The sequence below is a fragment of the Tyto alba genome, unplaced genomic scaffold (genome assembly GCF_018691265.1).
Source record: "Tyto alba isolate M040663 unplaced genomic scaffold, T.alba_DEE_v4.0 Super-Scaffold_13, whole genome shotgun sequence".
In the NCBI taxonomy this organism is placed as follows: Eukaryota; Metazoa; Chordata; class Aves; order Strigiformes; family Tytonidae; genus Tyto; species Tyto alba.
In genome coordinates, this window is record NW_024881275.1 from 42931421 (window position 1) to 42952007 (window position 20587).

A 20587-nucleotide genomic window follows, 5' to 3' on the forward strand; every position below is an offset into this window, starting at 1 on the left:
CAGACTAACATGTACATTTTTAAAATCTGGTGAAACAGCCTTTGCTAATCCTTCCTCTGGGCCAGAAGAGATGTTTGCAAGGCTGCACACTGAATTCTTACTTTTTAAATGTGACATAGATCTGTTCAGAAAGATCCCTGAGAAGTGCTGATCAAACTATCGTTGATCTACAGAATCGGGGAGACAACTCAGTCTCAAAGACTATCTTTTAATTTCTAGCACTCTCAACATGTTGTGCTAGTAATAGGCTAAGAAGAAATGACTGAGAGACTCTGAAACTACAGAAACATCACAAGGTATGTTAGATGTGATGGCAGTCAATGACAGTATAAGAAAACCGGCATAAATATTCTTCATTTACTGTGAATGTGTTTGCAAAAAAACCCAAAAACTATTTCAACAAGCGGCTTTAAACTGATCTAATGTTCCAGATGGCAGTTAAAAAAAAAAAAAAAAAAAAAAAAATTTCCCACAAATTGACCTTACCTTCATGGAAAATCAGATCCTTTTGGGTGAATGTTTCCACACACTCTCTTTGCATTTGAGGTACTTTAGTAGTTACATATCCACTTACTTTTAAACCTGCAGCATAGCCCACAGGTTGGGGCGCGATGTTAGACTGTGCAGCCTCTCCAGTAACAACAGCCATTCCAAAGACTTCCTGAAAGGCATCTCGAATTGCTGCAACTTTTACCTCTTTATTAGAAGTAACCACTATGTCCAGTTCTCCCCCAGTTTCTGTAAAATACATAAATATATGCATGTGTTTTTCCTCATTCCCATTATAAGCTAGTTCAAATACATTCTACATCTTAAGAGTATGCTTCAGTTGGCCTTCTCTTTCTCATGCACTATACAAAAGCTCTTTCATGAAGCAGGAGTAACTTAAGTTAGGAAGTAAAAGTTAGATGAATAGCTAAGTGATTCATGGATGAAAGACAGAAAATGGGAAGTGATGGTTGTTCACCAGTTGAAAAAAAAGCATACCACTCATTTAAGATGACAATTCATGGATTTAGAAGAATACATTTCTAATGATATTTCTGTATTCTGGGAAGTGTTTGGTGTGACACACAAACTCTTCCTTATGAAAGGGACCAAGAGCACAGATGCAGTTCATAAAATCCAGTGAACAGCTGCTAAATGACGTAAGCTTTAAAAGAAAGGCTGACATTACTTTCTAGTTGTTCTTGGACTGTGAATTTCAGTGTCATTTTACTGTCTGTCTGTCTCCCTACAGCTTTATCCTGGTTTTAGATATTTAGTATCTATAGTACCAAAAAGCTGTAAGTATTTCTGAATTATTTCCATATGGATATATCTCCATAAACAAGGATGAGTTTTCACTAAACTTTTTTAGAATAAAACAAAGCAGTTCATGAATGAAAAGAAATCTAAAACTACTACAAAAGATTGATAAGCTCAATTGTACCTCACATCTGTCTTCATCACTGCTGGATCATTTTTATTATCAAACTTAATTTATGCAAAAATATCCAATAAAAATTGTTCTTGCTGTAACAGGCTTTCTTAAGAACAGCTTAAACTTTTTTCAAACATAGAATATGACATCAGAGAAAGCTGCATAAGTAAATTATATCGGCATGTGTAAAGGACAAATTAATGGACAACACGTCCACAAGCAGGCACAAAAAGTAACAGGTATGGACATGCCTCTTGTCATCCTTAGTCCAATGGCTGTGGATGATGGAGGAGTACAAGGCGAAAGTACTACAGAAGTCACCAGATCTACTGTCATTTACCACACAGAATCTCATGTTGCTTCTGCTGAAGATAGAATATTGAGCTAGATGAATCACTGGAATGGAGCATCTCTTCTATGAGGAAAGACTGACAGAGCTGGGAATGTTCAGGCTGCAGAAGAAAAGGCTCAAGGGTGATCTTACTGATGTGTACAAATATGTGAAGGGAGGATGCAAAGAGGATGGAGCCAAGTTCTTTCCAGTGGTGCCCAGTGACAGGACCAGTGGCAACAGGCACAAACTGAAACACAGGAGTTTCCATATGAACACCCAGAAAAACTTTTTTACTGTGAGGGTGACTGAGCACTGGCACAGGTTGCCCACAGAGTTGGTAGAGTCTCCATCTTTGGAAATATTCAAAAGCTGTCTTGACGCAATACTGGGCAACTGGCCCTAGGTGGCCCTGCTGAAGGAGGTAGGTTGGACAAGATGACTTCCAGAAGCCCCTTCCAACCCATACCACTCTGTAATTCTGCAATCCAGCAGGGCATTTCTTATAACAACATTAGCAAACTATTGAAGAAACAGCCTTTTAACCTGTCATTTCCCAGGCCCATTGACTGTACAAAAACATGTTAAGCTACCTCTTAAAAGAAAAAAGAACAGGGCTCAATGGTTTTGCTTTTAAACACTAATACTCCACCTAATTACATATTCTGACAAAGTCACTTATGCTGATGTAAGAAAAGTTCCCCATTGACAACGGTAAGCCTGATGCTTAAATTTTAAAGAAAAAACCTATTTATTCTTTGGCTGTAATTACTTAGCAAACCTCAGTTACAGGAAACATCTTCTTTTTATGAAGAATCATCAGAGATATGCCAGAACAGTAGTAAGACATTCTATCTGATTTTTGGGCTATTTTTTAACTTTGTATTTATCAATTGCTTTACTGAGTGGAATTGCAGGTACACATCACTGAACTTCAGGCAACTGTTTTAAACACTGGGTAACAACGGGAATAAAAAAATTACTGAGTATCATTTTTCATTCCTTCCTTCTTGATAGAAATCAAGTTAACATAAGTAAGCAAGTGCTTAGAATTGACTGCAGACTTTTACTGAAGTGAGCCTTGTTTGAGTGTCCAGGGATAGAAAAACTCTTAAAGATTTTTAAATGTACCTAAAAATTAACCTGTAATGTACCTAGTAAATTACTGCATAGTAATTTATGAATGGTAACTGTGCTCCATGCTTGTGTATTGCAACAGCAGAATGCAGATTACGTTCTTTTGTATTAAGGATCATAATATATCAAAAGCATATCTTTGTTCATCACAGATACTACAGAAGTAAGCAAAGACATTACATGCATTAAAAGAAACAAGTTGTGACAAGATCTGTCACACATTATAGTACTACGGAAATAATAAAACCTAAAATATAAGAGTTAGATATACCCTGGTAAATTCAGAGACAGAACTGTCACATTAAGGTAAGATCTGACACTTTGTCCTGGGTTTGAGTGAGTGGTGGAGTTTTTTGGTGGCAGGGGAGGGGGCTACAGGGGTGGCCTCTGTGAGAAGCTTCTCGAAGCTCCCCCAGCTCCAAGTCAGCTCCACATCTGCACCAAAACTGAGCCAATCAGCTGCGCCTCTGTGATAACTTATTTAAGAAGGGACGTGGTGACGGGCAGTGGGACTGGTGAGGAGGAGTTGCTGCAGCTGCGTGAACACCAAGGTCAGTGGAGGAACAGAGGAAGAAAGGAGGGGGGAGGTGTGCCGGAGCAGAGACCCCCCCTGTATCCTGTGGTGAGACGGCAGGGCGGCCCCCCCTGCCACTCCTGGAATCTACAGTGGAGCAGACAATGATTTATGGCCTGTGGTTTTCACCTGGATGATCAAGATGCTGTGCCTGAAGAAGGCCAGGGTCTCGTGGGAAAAGGTAGCTTTGCTGCTGTAATTCAGCGCTGGGAGGACTGCAGCATGCGGGGGAGTCCCATGCCGGAGCAGCTCGGGAAGGGCTGCAGCCGTGGAAAGGACTCCAGTTGGAGAAAGTTTGTGTCCCATGACGGAGCAGTGTAAGGAAACACTGCAGCCGTGGGAGGGACTTACATCAGAGAAAGTTTGTGGAAGACTGTCTCCTGTGAGAGGGGGACCACGCTGGAGAAGTGGGAAGACATTCCAGAAGCTCCCCCCACTGAAGATGGAAGAAGTGGCAGCACTGACTGCACCCCCCATGCCCTGCCCCTGCGCCACTGGGGGAAGGAGGTAGAGATATGGGGAGCAGAGCTGAGCCCGGGAAGAAGGGAGGGGTGGGGGGAAGGTGTTCTCAAGATGTGGCAATGCTTCTCACTGTCCTACTCTGTTAAGTGTTGTTAGTGTCTGTAATAAATGTATGTTCTTATTTTCCCTTCCCCTAACAAGTCTGCCTTTTGCCCATGACCATATTGGGTGATTTGCCCCTCCTGGTCCTATCTCAAACCCGAAGCCTGGGTCTCTGTCCCTTCTCATTGTTGAAACAGAAGGGGGAGTGAGTGGCTGTGTGGTATTTGGCTGCCGACCAGGCTCAAACCACGACACACTTCAACATTAAATTTCATTGTACCCTGAGTATTGTAACCTAAAATGACAGTTCCACATAGAATTTAAGATTCCCTGTTGTCTTTTGTTATAAAAGCATTGATGTTCATGCTTATGAGGTGACTATTTCCTATGAAGACAGAAAAAAAATTTCTGTTCTTAGTGCTTGCCTCAGATGACATCTTTACAATGTGCTAGTGAAAACAGTTCAGCTCTTTTCAAGAAAGAGATTGCAGAAAGACTATTTGCCCACACAAAAAAAAAAAAAAAATTCAACCACCTCATCCAGAAGGTTTGGTAATTTCAGGCTTTGGCATGAGGAATCTGAAGTTTGTTTGGAATTGCAGCAGTGAAGAGAGAGCAGAGAGAAGTGAGGCCACTTGTTGAGGACATGGCTTTTGTTGATTTCAGAAAACATTTCTAGAAGGAAGTAAATATTAAGTTTACAAATCTCTGCCCTATTTCCACAACCTGCAACCACAAAAAGAATTCAATATATTAATGGTCAAGATGTATGCAGATGCTTTCCCTTCCAACGTGGCTTTAGAGAACTTTGAGATAACCACTGAATTTACTTACTTTAACTAACAAACAAAGCATTTTATTAGAATTACTTCCTTCTCTAGGTAATATTACTCTGTCTGAGGAATAATGTGTCAAACTACCCAAACCATCAATGGATACTGACAGATCCTATTTTAAAAAGGGATGGTCACGACTGAAATAGAAACCTTAAATACAGTTCACCAAATCGTGCACAATCAACATTTACTGTAGCTCTGCATTGCATCTGGCTACTCCTCTCAAACTCTTTCTCATTGCTGGCTGGCCTTCCCACTGATTTCATATCCCACTACCTTCTTACTAGTCAGCTGCTGGGATATTTTCCCTTAAATGTAAGACAATTAAATACCACTTAAGTAATTACATTTAATTAGGTCATCTTCTCCTTTTATTCTACATATTGTCCACTGGATTATGACAATAGTGCAGCAACTTGGTTAGCTGGATCACAGAATAGGTCCTGCTGAAAAACAGCTCAGAAAAAAAAAACCTGCAAAAACATTTTATTAATTTCTTCCCAGCCTTATCAGTTTCCTGACCAGCTTCACCTACAGGCAGACAAAAGGCAGTACTGGCACAACTAAGAAGGACTGCTTACCAGACTGCTGGAAGGAGAAAACACAAACCAAAACTAACAAAAAAATCCTCTAAACCAAACCAACACCCTGGACAAATTTCACCTTTTGCCTTCCCACTGTAATGAAGTTGAAGTCTCAGGTCAGTTATATGTAATCTAGTAAAACAAAAAATGTTGAATACCACAATGCTTCTCCTTCCTATTAGTTTTCAAGCTGTAATTGAAATGCTATGCTTTTCCTTCCAGGCTCAATGTTCAACAATACTTCAGACTTCATTAGACCATTTTATAATTTTAACGTTCCTGCTAAGTGATTCAGGAACTGCTTCAAGTTTGCCAAATTTCCTAAAAATAGTATAAATACTATTACACTAAAAAAGTGGAACAGCTGAAAGAAGAAAGCCTCAAAAGCTATATAAATACCTCTGTCCTATGCCTCTGAGTATGCTTACCTTTCGGTTTGTTTTAACTTTAATGTGATAGTTTACACAGTCGTATTTAAGCATGGGATTGAACAGAACACATACAGTGAATTTTAAACTCAACTCCATAAGGCTTAAATAGAGATACAGTGGGAGAAAACTGTATCTCTATTTAAGCAAGTTAGGGATTATAGACAAGGTCTCTTCATTGTTGTTTTTTTTTTCCTTTGTAACTTCCTCATCTTTCACAATCTGAACTAAAGGGTATTGCTATGTCACTATCTGAACTACAGTAGAATACAGAAGTCAAATCAACCTCAAGACACACATAAAAAGTCAGCTTCCAGAGTGAGAGTTCACTGGACATTTCAGAAATCAGTACAGTATCATAACCTTGAATTAACACACTACATATACAAATTTCAAGTAGTGTGCTATTATATCAACCTCTCTAACATTTACATGCATTACTTAATGGTTTGTAACAAATACTTACTGATATATGGAACCATGCCAGGATCCAGCGTTGTGATCATGGTCTCCACTGAATGTTTGGTTTTATCAAGAACAGACTTTACCATGGGATTCTCAGCCACACCCTAAATTTAAGCAAACAGATTTCCATATTACCTTCTGCTTTTTTCCCCAAGAAACTCAAAATGTTAGTTAAAAACCAACCAAACAAAAACCAAATATGAAGCTGCTTCATGCTTTTCTTACCACATTTACATTTTGTAACACCTATTGTATGTTGCTCCTCAGAACATATGCTACAGGATATGAGTAGCAGTGCATGACTTCTCAGTTACAACATAAAGTTCAACTATCATCTTTACCACCCTCTTCTGCATCAGTAATGGTGGGCAATACACCTGACCTAGTCCTATTCTGGGACCACAAACCATGATCATTTAGCAAAGTTGTAGATACCCAATGCTAATTATAGGTATCATCAGGCTAAGTAGCTAGATTTAGACTGTGATAACTCAAGCTGAAGAGTCTCTCTTTTCTAACCTTCTTAAAGACAGTAGGATCTGGTTTTGAATGGCTCATTACTAACAAATATTTCTAGAGCAATTGAGTTGAAAGTCATCAATTTATAAATAGATTCTAAACATTGCTGGAAGAATGTTCTACATTCTCCAGCCAAATCACAGGTGGAACTCCTGACAGATCTAAAAGTTCACTAAATATAAACACAGTGTCCTATGTCTTGCAAATAGTCTTAATGAATGTCTGTATCTTGTCAAAAGTTTATTTAAGTTCAGATAAGATCACAGGGTGAAAGAAGAAAGATACCAATGCTGAATCATTGAGAGATAAAGCAGTAGAAACTATTTTACAGAAACCTTTTATAAAATTCCTTTATTAAACAGACTGCTTTCAGTCTAATATTAAAACTGCAGATGTTTTTATTTGTTTCACTAAGCAACAAGCATTACACAGGACACCACTGCACACATACATTTTTGTGGAAAGTGCTTGCTTAATACACCTACTCAGTATTTCAGAGAACTGCTGAATCAGAGTAGTTTTAATTATCTCAGAATCACTTTTGCTCAGCAAAGCTTCTTTCCCATAAATCACAGAATGATTTGGGTTGGAAAGGACATTATAGATCACCTAGTTCCAACCCTGCTGCCACAGGCAAGGATACCTTCCACTGGATCAGGTTGCTCAAAGTCCCATCCAACTTCTTAATGCTTTCTATTTATTTGTAGTAAGCTTAACAAAGAAAAAAAATCCCCACAGTTCTACAACTACAAATATTTTACAGCTACTAATAATGATTATCTTATACCACGCCTCACAATGAAATAGTTCTCTACTGGGTTCAGGTACTCATCTCACCACTGTGCAGAACACTAAGCCTGACTGTAGAACTTGGTAAAGAAAGCAAAAAAATTACTCACTCTAGCACAATTAAGCTTTTTCAAGCCAGACCCCTCTGTAGCCACTTCTTTCTCATGAATATAACACAAGACTTTTCTGAATGGCAGCATTCACTGAGTAGTACACCTACTCTTGTGACTACTCATGTACTGACAGGATGCCATCAAGAACAGGGAAGTTCATATTCCTCCTTCAGCTCTCTCACAATTCAAAGTTTGTCTGGTTTTTTTAAAAAACCTGAGTGAATGCTACAAGATCCTCAGACACATTTTAAGTAGAAATTTCCAGTAGCCTGGCTGCCTAACTAACACAAAGTCATTATACATCTGCAGATAATCAGGTTACCGAGCAGCAAGAAGCTGCTTCTTCTACCTCTGGAAGATGCCTGAATTTATGTCCATCAGCCTAATACAAGCACTGAGAAATAATCCATAGTTTTATACCAATGCAAAACATTAAGTTATCACAACACTGTGAACCATAATGCAGTTAAGTTTGAAATTTCTACCGAGTCAATTCTAAGTCAACATAAATCCAAACTGCTAAAATGGAGAATCCTCTATGTTGGCAGAGCACAAACGCAAATCTTGTGAAAATTCAGGTCCTGGCTGCCTTCACTGCTCAGTCAAATATGCAAGCTATCAGTTGCAACATTATCCAACTTTACCTCTGATATATTATGTAGAAACCAATCTACAAGACATCTGTGACAGATCAAAGGAAATGAAAGAGTCTCATTCAATTCTAGACCATTAATTTTTCAATTTTAGATTGTCACAGTCTTGAATTTTATCTAGCTTGAAGGAAATGTGGAAGAAAGATGTATCATTTCTTAAGAACACCAGAGGAAAAAGGGTAGTTCAAACTACTTCAAGAACAGAAATAAAGATAACTGCTGCAACTACTGTGTAAGCTCTTCAACAGGGAATCCAAGATGCATTTCTGTAATGATTACCAGTTAGTTTCCCAGATTCTTGCCAATCTTTAAAAAACACGGATTTTGATGTGTGCTAACACACATCAAGAACTTGATGGCTTCAGTATAATTAATGATTCCTCCTTCTTCCACATAGGAAATTCTCAAAAAGAGGTCACTGAACACAGACAGCACATGGAACACTTAATACTTCAACGAAAATCTAGAGTTTATTATTGAAGTCAATGATACAGACCTTCTCCATAAATAGAAACAGGACACCTTTTGGGTCCTACTGGTATAAAGGCAACAGTAATGTGGATGAGATTGGCTTTTCAACTAACTTGCAACTGCAAGCTCTGGTACTTTCAAACAGGCTACAATCATGTTACAAGAAAAAATGTTCTCTTCTGGAACATTACCACCTATTGCAAATACTAAGAGCAATATGATGACTGAGAGAAGGACATTATTATCTAAAGGAATAAAGAAGATGTGGTTTTGTGATCATGAGAAGACATCTCTCTTTGAAAATGGCAGCATGACAACTCTGCTCTCACTGTACTGATGGAGGATTAATCTTGCTCTTTAAGACTGTACCACTGTCAAGATGTGTATTCCTGGAGTAAGGGAGGGTTCAGTCTGCCATGTCACACACAACTTTTTCACCCAGGTTTTCATGTTCAAAAGGGCTTGGAAGTCCCTCCAAAACTCTGCAATCGTATTGGGACATCAATCTCTGATTCTTCCTTCACATTCAGTATGGAACAGTATAGAAAATGGTGTTGCTTTTGAAGATGGTTCTGTGTTCATACACTGTCCTTAGATCTTGTTGCCACAGTCTTCATGATGCTACTTATATGTAGCATCTGGCACAGCTCCAAAAAGGTTACAGGTTAATGAGAGTCTACAAGCTGATGTTGCTGCTTATTTCCTAATCATGCAGAGATCGCACCACAAGGAGTATCTGTTCTGTACTATATACTCCATGCCTTCTACCAGAATAGAAAAATCCTACAAAATATCTTAGACACATCCTAGGTAAGCTGTTCTTTGGTGGAAGAAATAGGTATTTGTCTCTCCTCAAAGAAAAAGAGACTTGTTTGCTGTGGAACAGGTAGGACTTGCATCCCATCGAGATCAAATTCAGTTCATTAGGAAATAACAAAGAAACAGGATATGCAAATAATTCTGGAGAGGTAAAAAAGACTATTTTTGTCTGCATCCAGTTGCTGTGAAGTAAAAATCAGCTTTCACGTCTTAAAGAGGTTCTAAAGCTTCACTTGATTTAAGAACATGTGACAGAACCTGGTAAGTATGCCTATCTTCCTGTCACAAGCACTACAATTAGCCTAGAATATCTGCATTTGTGTAGTCCTCCCTACCCTATACAGAGGAAGAGCAAAAGCACAGGTTCAGCAAACAACACTGAAAACAGCCACCTTGAACTTGAAGCCAGAGAAGAGAAAGGATTTATAGCAACATGCATTTAAAAATGTCTTATTACAGTCAGTAAAAAATGGCAATTACTCATGAAGGAAAACAGACAAAACCCCATACCTTTATAAACCCCCATAGTCCACCAGCAGGTGCTCCACCTTGGGGAGCATATACTCTGGGGTCTTCACGCTCCTCAGGAAAAGTGATTGCCGAACCAGTTCCAGGAGCCAAAGGTGATGAGAAAGTTGCTTGTTGAGTAATAGGATCTGCCAAAACACCTAGTAAGAGGAAAAATAATACACAAGTGTTCATTTATTTTACTGCCTTCAATTTTTTATACGGTGGCGACATGCAATTGTTTAACAGGAAAATGAGCAGGAAGAATAGAAGAATACTGGGCTGATTCATTTAATTTCTTGAAGGCCCCAGAACAATTCTGATTGTTAAAGGTAAGCAGATATAACTACTATAAATGAGTTCAACATTATCTGCTAACAGAACTGAGACTGCCTGTACATTATGTATAAAATTAAACAATTATTTTTTCTTAGCAGGTTAGTTTAACAGTGGTGCTTTTTACTGCATTCAAATTTTCATAATAAGCCCTCAGTAGATGAAAAAGAGTAATGGGTGTTGCTCTCTGAACAAAGAGACAGAAATGTTCTCATAATAATAAATGTTCTTACATAATAAAAGAAAGAAGTAGGAAATTTTCTAACCCTGAGTGCTGGAAATTAAGTATCAATAGAAAAAGGAGCAGGCAAATAAACAGCTTTATATATTTTAAAGGAAACCAAGAGAAACTCAAAAAACAGTAGAAAATACAAGCATGAGCCTCTGCCCCATTTCTCAAGCCTATTTTAACAGATTTTCCAACACTAGCCTTAATCAAGAGTTATTTTTAGTTTATACTGAACAACTGATAGGTCTTTTTAGCCATTTTCCTAATACAGACTACTTAAAAGATATATCACCAATAATAGTAAAAGCCTGGCCCAACTGCAGTTGAAGAGCCAAGTTTCCATTCCACTAGCAGAAAATGACATCAGTTCAGCAACTACAGCAACTGCTTGCATGGAAGGTATGTATTTTTAGCTGTCCTAGTGCAATTTAGTAGCTGGAAACAAGAAAATAGAAGCTGGTGTCATGTGATGGACAGCTTGTTATAGATGGCTTTTCAGAACAAAAACCTAAAAATGACAAGATTACAGCCTTAGGTGTCTTATTCTGTGGAAGCATGATGACTGAACTTGACTCGCTAATCTAAATGAAAGATATGTATGTACAGCTGGGCTTTCCTGTGCAAGTTAACAAAAAATACAGCTCTCAAACAAAGATTTTTCAGTGAGGCTGAATGCCAGCAGAACTCTACTAAGGAGGACTCTCTGCCCTAGACCATGACTGTATTTTAAAGGCTACTCTCCCTTCTTCTCAGTGCAGCCACATTAAGTGTACTCAGAATAATAAAGAAGCTGAACTTTCAGGGCTCTGGCAGAGTGGTGGAAAAAGCCAATCAGGAGATCCCTCATCCTCTCTCACAAATGCAAAAGGATATTAACAAAACGTTACCTGTGACTGGAGGTGCAGAAAATGACGGCATCAGTGGGCTCTGTGGTGCTCGACCAGCATGACCTCTGGTAATGTCATAGGTTGAAGACATCGAAAACCCCGAAATGGGGGGACCGGTGGGAGGTGCAGGAAGACCAGGATTTGTAGTACAGCTTAATGGAGGAGGTGTAGAGAACGGAGACCTGGAGGTATTAAAAGCTGAAGGGGCAACAGGAGGTGGGGCTGGCGTTAGAGGTGGTGCAACAGTAGAAACTGTTGCAGAAGGCACAAGTGGAAGAGAAGCTGAAGTCATCATAGGAAGTGGAGACACTCCAGCTGGCAAGGGTGGTGAGTACGCAGGAGATGATGACATGCTTGGTGTAGCAAGGGGACTAGACAAAGCTAGGAGAAAAGAGAAAAAGGAATTTTAGAAATCCTGAACCTTAATCTCAGATATTGTTCTGGTATTTTACAAGTAAGTTTTGACCTGGTCTACTTTTTTCCCTTCAAAATGAATTTTAGTTCTGATGAGTTTGGATACAATGCCAATTGCATTCAGTTTTTGATGATAGCGTCTCGTAAGACACATCTCATTTTTTTGCATGACCCTACTTGTCATAAGCTTAAAAAGATGAGTCAGTGTTTGGCTACTGCATTTATAGCAACTGAAGTCTGCCTCAGAAATTTTTAGCTAGTAGTGTTCTTTCTCAGTGACTGCTTAATTAACAAGAATGATGATGATGATGCAGGAAGTGACCATCTTTAAGAATAAAATGTACACTCATAATATCTGGGCAGGTGGGAGTTACTCCAGAGGTATGGTTCTGTGAGATGGGCTGAGCACCAGGATGCCCTCTCTTTCCTGACACCCAGCATACTAATCCCCCTGCTCTCTCTGTTTCAGTCTGGCCCTCAGCTCATCCTGCTAATAAGGATAAGCTAATTTTGCTCAGTAAACCAAGTTTAGCCAGAAAATTAAGTCATAAAACCAGAAATTACCACTTGTTATAGCAGCAAGCTGTTGGATCAGCTCAAGCAACTCATTAGCCTCAACCTAAGCAATGACAGACAAATAATATGCCAATTTGCACCAGTGCAGTGGTCTCCAAACTTTATTACACACACCTATCAGTAAAAAATTTTTGAGTGTGGACCCCCCCATCATATGTGCATTTATTTATAGATTATTTACATGTACCACTGTACTAGCATATGTATTATAAAACATAGAAAATAGAAATTTTAAAAGGATGAGATAAAGATGAAACGTTTAAAAAATAATGTTTTATTAACAGTACAAATACTTTTTTGTTCCCACTGAAAACTGTTTTATTAATATACTATTATAAAATAATATAGTATGTTAATAATGGTTAACATCCTATATAATACAATTATTAATAATAACTTTTTAGTCTGAGCAGTGTGATTGAAGAAGCCTCATCATTTTATACATCTTGGTTTACCACCTCATGATAGAGCAATTTTAACGTCTGTTTCTATATTCAGATTATTTCAATACTTGGCTTTTATGGCTGTCATAGCTGGAAAAGATACCTCACAAAGATACATAGATCCAAATGGAAGAAGTGCATTGTTGGCTGTGCTTTCTAAACCACGCTATTAGTCTTCCACTCCCACCCACTAATTATCTAAAAGTTTTTCTTGAAATTCAGCTAGCAAATTTCCATCTTACCTGATGTCAATCAGTTGTTCTTGCAAACTAATCAGATGGTGTTGCACTTTGATTTTTTCAACAAATGGGTTCAAGACCCACTGAAACTCTTCACTGGAAGACTTTTACAGAGGTCAGGTAATTCTCTTTGCAAGTTTACATGTACAAATATGACAATTTTTATATGCAACACTTGCATTGTTTTTGACAACAGGATTGCATAACAATGGAAACATTTCCAAATAGCAATTTTCAAAATGCTCCCTCAAAAGCACGACTTTCTTACAAAAAGTAGTTAGTCTATCACTCCTTGTTAAAACATCACCTTTACCTTGAAGGGTACAAATTACGAGTGCATATTTTTTTTTAAATATATACTAGGTAGCATACTGACAGACACTTGTCATCACAGAAAATACCAGCAAATCTGGGAGACCTGTCTTTGTAAAAGAAAAATGTTCATGTCACCTTTAAGTTCAGTAACGCTTTTAAACATCTTGCCACATGACAACCAGCAAACCTCTATGTAATAAAAAAAAATTCCATGCTCATTCCCTCTATCTTATTACAAAGTACTGTTACAAACTGTACTGTTTAATTTTTATAAAATTAACCATATTGGCGACATCCTGTAACACTCTGTGCACTTCTGGCTCCACTTTCTTTGCTAAAATAGCTTGCCTATGAATAAGGCATAAATTTCATGTGTAGTGCCATCTCTGTAACCCTACTTCAGCATCCATTCTTATCCTAGTCAAGGCAACTGTTCCATCAGTGGTTGCATTTACACAATTTTAATGAAAAACTTGCTTTTATTAAAGAAGTAATTTACTGTTGAGGATATAACTTCCCCAGCACATCCCTCCTTTAGCATTTGACAACAAATTGCTACAGGATGTCAACATGTGTTTGGCTAGCAGCTGGGTTTAAACCATGACAGTCCTTTTTGGGACCCAACATGGGGCTAGAAGAATGGGAGATAAGGATAGTAATTGGGAGAGGTAACAGGCAAAACATGAACTGAACCGTTAGCAGAATAATCAAGGGAATTTTGGGTGTTGTAATTGTGGTGGAGGGAAGAGAGGTGGACTGTAATTGTATATAGCCCATGGTGTACTCATGTATTATGATAATGTTATTTTTGTGTGGGGAAGTGTTTTATTGATATGAGTGAAGTTTTGAATATTCTGTGATGAAAGTCGATTTTAATGATAATTCTTAAATATGTGATTCACAGAGGGGAGGTATAGAATGTGCTGGGTTTGTGTGTGTGGTGGGAGAGTTTTTGGTAGTGCAGCAGAGGGCTACAGAAGTGGCCCCTGTCCAGCTCCAAGTTGGACCCATCTCTGGTCAAGGCCAAGCCAATTAGTGATGGTGGCTGTGCCTCTGCAATAACATATTTAAGAAGAGGAATCTGGGAGGAGGAGTTGGGGTTGTGAAAGAAACACCTATGCAAACACCAAGGTTAGTGGAAGAAAGAAGGAAGATGAAGGGAGGTTCACTGGAGCAGAGACTCCCCTGCAGCCCATGATGAGAGGGCAGGCTGTCCCCCTGCAGACCATGGAGATCCATGGTGGAGCAGACGCCCACCTGCAGCTCATGGAGAACCCCATTCCAGAGCAGGTGGCTGCACCCAAAGGTTGGGACTCTGAGGAAAACCCACGCTGGAGCAGTTCATTGCTGGGGGGATTGCAACATGCAGGAAGGACCCATGCTGGAGCAGTTCAGGAAGAGCGGCAGCCTGAGGGAAGGACTCATATCAGAGAAGGTTCATAGAGGACTGTCTCCCATGAACAGGACCCCACACTGGAGCAGGGGAAAAGTGCGAGGAGTCCGACCCCGAAGGAGGAAGGAGCAGCAGAGACAGTAGGTGACAAACTGACCATAATCGCCAGCCCCAGCATGGGAAAGGAGGGATAGACACTGGGACCAAAGCTGACAATGGGAAGAAGGGAGGGGTGAGGGGAAGGTATTCTTAAGATGTGGCTACACTTCTCACTGTACTACTATGTTTGATTGTTAAATTAAGCGGTGGTGGTGTTTTAAATTAAATTCATGTTCTGACCATAATGGGAGAGTCATCCATCCCCATCCTTATCTCAATTCCTGGGCCTTTTATGTTCTCTACCCCATCCCTGAGGGGGAGAAAGCACTCAGTTGCCCTCTGGGCTCAAACCATGACAGTATTTTATTACTGAAACAGTATTTAGCAAAAAAAAAAATGTAAGCTGAGATGTGTTAGGAACATCTGTACTTTCAGGCAACTGTATAGCAAACCTTCAAATCTTCATCAATGTTTTTTATGCGTCTTCCAACAGTATTTGCTGACTAATGCATTTTAGTTTGCCACCATCTTGTTTTCCATGTATTATTTCAGATACTTTTACCATGTCATGAAGAACAAGTGTTTCCTCAATACACACACATTTTTGTCTTCACTATTAGCTAAGAAATCTCCAAAGAGGCTTCTAAAGATTTATCATCAAGTTTACTGGAATATCTTAAGTACTGAATAGAATACTGTATGACTTGAAACGTTAGCAAAAAAAAAAAAAAAGTAGAGGTTTGATTTCATGTTCTGCATAGTTTTCAGGTGTCTTGCTAATCATAGCTAATACAGCTTCATAGCATATTGTGCCTGGAGATACTGGCTAAGAATACACTTAGGGCAAGGTTCATCATTAACAATGGTTGATAGAAATTTATATTTCAGATAGTCCTCCCAAAAATACTGAATTCTTTCTGGCCAGCTTTTTTGTCCAATCTGATTAGATTGTGAGCCATATTATGAGGTAAAAACAATGGCAAAGAGCTTGTTCTAGCAGTCAGAGAAGTGTCAGCTCTTCCATTTTTTTTGTTGTTTGCTTGTGGTCGCATTATTAGTAGTATTTTCAATCTGTGGTCTCTTTGCAGAAATCTTTTTTAAGCCATTTGCCCATTTTGTGAGAGTTACTATAGTTTAGACAACAATCCATAAATTCACTTAAGGAGGAACACAAACTGCAAGGCATCATAATATGATGAAAGTGAGCAAATGAGTGAGGGTGACACTATCAATCCCTTTGCATCACGGAACACCCACTCTTCCCTTAGGACATGTGAATGTCCAAAGTATAGACCAACTGAGTGAGGACACCAATGTCAAGCCGTATAATGAATACTAGTAAAGCTTAATTTATTTCTTATTTTTAAGATAAGAATAAATATTAATGGCATTCAAATATTTTCTTCCCACACTCCAGTGGATTGCCTTGCACACCCCCTGGTATAAGAGCACCCCACTTTGGAGTCCACTGACTTCGGAGTCACCAGTGTGACTCAAGATAACAATACTAGACATGTCAGAAAATGGAATATTTGGTATTCAGAATATGGTGTTCACATTCTTGAAAAATCAGATAAAGTCCTTTGATTACCACCCACGATATTAAAAACCAAGTGATTATCCAGGTTTATCACTATCCTCTACAAGACTATAAATTTGTTTTGGTTTCAACTCCCTTCTATGCTGCTCTTCTAACTGTGTACTCTACTGGAAAGTATTATTTCCCTGGCCCCATGTCCTTAAAAAACACAAGTGCATCCACATGACTTCGTAACAATGTTTCAAGAATAAAAATTTTTTTAAAATATTCAGTGTGTCAGATGCACGTCAGATAAAAAGTACACTTCCATGATTAAGAAACAATTTAAATTCTTCCAGTTAGTCTGGAGAAGAGCACTGTAATTGTTGCTGATTGCAACACTTTTGGATGAATTGCTGTCTTCAAGACATTAATACATGTGACCAAGTTGCTGAGTAAGTTTCTGTACCTAATGAGACAGGTGTAGCAGCGGCAGCAGCAGGCCCTGTTGTGCTTGGTGGGGGCGTGCCAGGTGGAGTTGTCTCTATTCCACTCTCTTCCATCATTTTCCTTCAGCTGTTGAGTAAAAAAAAAAAAAAAAAAAAAAAAAAATATATATATATACACCTTGAGAAACAAGGGAAAAGATTTTAAATTAGAATGTAGAGGCCACAAAAAAAGTAATTTATTTACATTCCTAGACAGAGCAGCTAATTCAAATGCCAACTCTAGAAAAAAGAAAAAGATTGACTGATATCAAGTACATAATTATCCAGAATTCCTCATTTCTCCTCTATCTTCCCTGTATTTTTAGCACTATGATAGTGACACAAACTCCAAGTCTCTTTCTGAAAACGTTACTGTGTATGCCCAGATACTGCTTCCAGTGGCACTCAGATAAGTAATAATAGAGAAGTAATTTACATATCACACACCCCACATCCCATTGCAAGAAAAACTTAACTACAGGGTAGAATTTGGCTGCATTATTGAGCTATAGTAACTTATACAAGGGCCTGTTATTTTCAACATTAACTCCTGACAGGATGCAAAACGTGGCAAGAGGCCGTGAAGAACAATGACTACCCAAGAAGTTGCAGCTCGCTCGGGCTTAAGCACTTCGGCAGATACTCCCGAGTGTCACACCTGAGTGCAAGCACCTTGCTGAACACCACAAACTGTGGCATAGCTGGCAGCAGCCCAGAAGTCCCAACTCTGTGACTCGAGATCTAACCATCAACTTGTCCACCTTAAAAGCAGAAACGTTGTGGGGTCAGCTAAATAAATCTCCAGAAAAAACAAAATGAAACCAGCTGAAATTCACTTCCAACATGAATAAAATTATACTGAAATTAATTTACATTGAACAAGTTTTCCAGCACAGACAATTCCTGTAAAATCCAGACACCATACTGCTCTGGTGATACTATCAGAAGTGAAAGTAATCAAAAAGTTTCGCTTTTATTTTGAAGGCCAGATTATATTAGAAGTATCTTTTAACATCTTTGAGTAAAGCTTTAAAATAAACTACTTCTGGAAAAGTAAAGCTATATGCTTATTTGAAAATCTTAAATTAATGTAAAATGGCTTGGGAAAATAAAAGGGAAAAAACCCAAGACTTTCATGAACACTTGGAAATTTTTATTGTTCAGTGCAGAGACAGCTAACAAAAAGCCCTTACATCCTCCCAAGTCTGGTAAACTAGACAGCAATGATTTGTACCACTCCCTGAAGTAACAACTGTTAAGGAAATTTTAATGAAATAAAAATCCTATATAAAGTAATTAGATGTATAAAAAATAGATAGACTCAAGTATTTTCCACTATATCCATTACATCAACAGCTACTGAGGACTGCCATCTTATTCCCTATAACAATTTTCAGAGGAAAAGGCTTAGATATTGTGTTGAGTAAAAATACCCAGGTATATATAAAAAAGAACTCTACTTACAAAAATACAGGGGTTTTCCCCTCTTTCAAAAAAAAAAAAAAAAAAAAAAAAAAAAAAACAAACAAAAAAAAAAAAAAAAAACAAAACACCCCAAACCTTCATTGACTCACTGCTGTTTTAAATGCATATACAACTCTTAAGTTTAATATGAATAAAAAATTACTGTTACTACCAAATTCAAAAATCCAAAAAGTGGGATGTCACTGTTAGTCTTGACAGGCTTACAAAGAATTTCTAAAACAAATGCAAGCATCAACATCATCTAGGAGAAATTGTAGTCCCTCTGACAAAACAGTATGTGTTGCATAAATCATTCCAGATTGTATGTTTTAGCCCAGCCCCAGAAAGCAAGTAAACGTGGTTTATGTGCAGCACTCCTCGTGAAAACTCTTTATGATGAGGGATTTTAGATTCTCTGTACCTCTTCAATTCATTTAAAAGCTTCTCTTCAGATGGGATGATAGGGTCAGTAATTGCCTGGTGGGGAACAGACTGTCCTTGAAGAATGAGTACATCTCATCATCCCTTAGAAAGGAACTGCACAGTCTTCCGTTAAACTTCACCGAGTTGAAGAATTTGCAACAAGATTTTGTCTTTTAAGTTACGGGAGTTTACATTCCCCCTCACAGAAGTATTTCTGAAGTTGTTCTTCTTCCAATTATACACTGCAAAGCAGGAAAGAATTTTCCATTGTGCAACTAAAGTAATCACTGACCAAAACCTCCTAGAAACATTTTACTTCATCAAGACTCTTCTAATCTGCTGCTTGATTTCACCTAATACCATGATTAAAAACTGCTGAGAGGTGCTTGCTACTTAAAATAAATACTGCAGCCATGCGGAATGACTGGAAAAATTCCAGAGTGGCTTTTCAAAAATTTGGTACAAACCTTTCTCAAAGCTTCACAGATCTATGAAAGTGGCAGAGGGGGGAAGGGAACAAACTACGCTCCAGAAGTAACCAGGAAAGAAATCTGGAAAGTTAGGAATTAGTAGAAAATTAAATAACTCTGTAGTTTATTTTCTTTATTAACTTTACAATGAGAAAAGTTAAGCAACCATTAAACAGAAACAGCAATCCTGAACTTCCAAAAATTATGAGTTGGTTGCCAAAACAGAATGATACAAAAACTCCATGGGACTGACTTAAAATTTGAATTTAAAAAAAAAAGCAAAAAACATTAGTTTCACATTTTCTCCTCTCACTTGTAAGCCTCACTAGTAAAGCCAACCATCTGCAAATCCAGCCTGGCCAGGAGATGAAGCATGAGAGGGGAATCCTGACAGCTGGAGGGCTTATTTCTGTTCCCTCATACTTTGCAGGTCCAGATATGCACTCCCAGGCAATGTGTCCAGCAAGCTGGATACCCTTAGAGTAATGCCCAGACAGAGGCATACCACTTTCTCCCTTCTGCTCTATCTTAAAATTTATCCTTTGATCCTAACACATACCATGCTCTTTCATATACTGTCCATTATAATCAGCTGGGGTTTTGTCACTAGTTGGGGTGAAGACAACCTCTCCCTACATTTTGCTGGAAGAGTAGACAAATTCCTTTATTCTAACCTACAACCACAATAGCCTGTAGTACTTTCCTCCCACTCTCAACTTTTTCCTTCACTCTTCCCTTTCCAGCTACCCACCCTCAGGCCAATTACAGAACCCCAAAGCCTAAATGCTCCTATATTATTGTCCCTTTAGCTGACCCATCCCCTCACACAACCATCAATCTCATTGTGAGGTCCTGACCTGGCAGAGAGTAACATGAAGCCTGCACAAGTAACAGCTTTCTATACACTACATTCACAACATAAGCCAGTTGTAGTCTGTATGTGCTGCATGAAAAAATATAAGTATTTTTTTAAAAATAAGGTTGAGGAGAAAGATAAGACAGGTAAGGAGGGAATACACAGAAAGGAAAGCAAAAAGTAAAATAGGTGTATTTGAAAGCTAATAGCTCATCACGTTGAA

The 20587-nt window shown here is 38.5% G+C and overlaps 1 protein-coding gene across 8 annotated transcripts in view; it reads right to left on the reverse strand.

Annotated features, from left to right (window-relative positions):
* The window catches only part of PRRC1 (proline rich coiled-coil 1), a 33134-nt gene that overhangs the window by 8747 nt on the left and 3800 nt on the right, over nt 1–20587 (reverse strand). For 7 of the 8 annotated variants that reach the window (XM_033005598.2, XM_033005593.2, XM_042787822.1 and 4 more), the window contains 5 exons: nt 17133–17239; nt 11666–12046; nt 10217–10374; nt 6344–6446; nt 575–738 (listed from right to left, as the gene is read on the reverse strand). In XM_033005598.2, the coding sequence (XP_032861489.1) occupies nt 575–738; nt 6344–6446; nt 10217–10374; nt 11666–12046; nt 17133–17229 (903 nt within the window). In that variant the 5' untranslated portion in view covers nt 17230–17239. Of the gene's footprint in view, nt 1–574; nt 739–6343; nt 6447–10216; nt 10375–11665; nt 12047–17132; nt 17240–19036; nt 19281–20587 lie in introns of those variants that run through there. The other variant, XM_033005597.2, reaches the window with a different exon arrangement.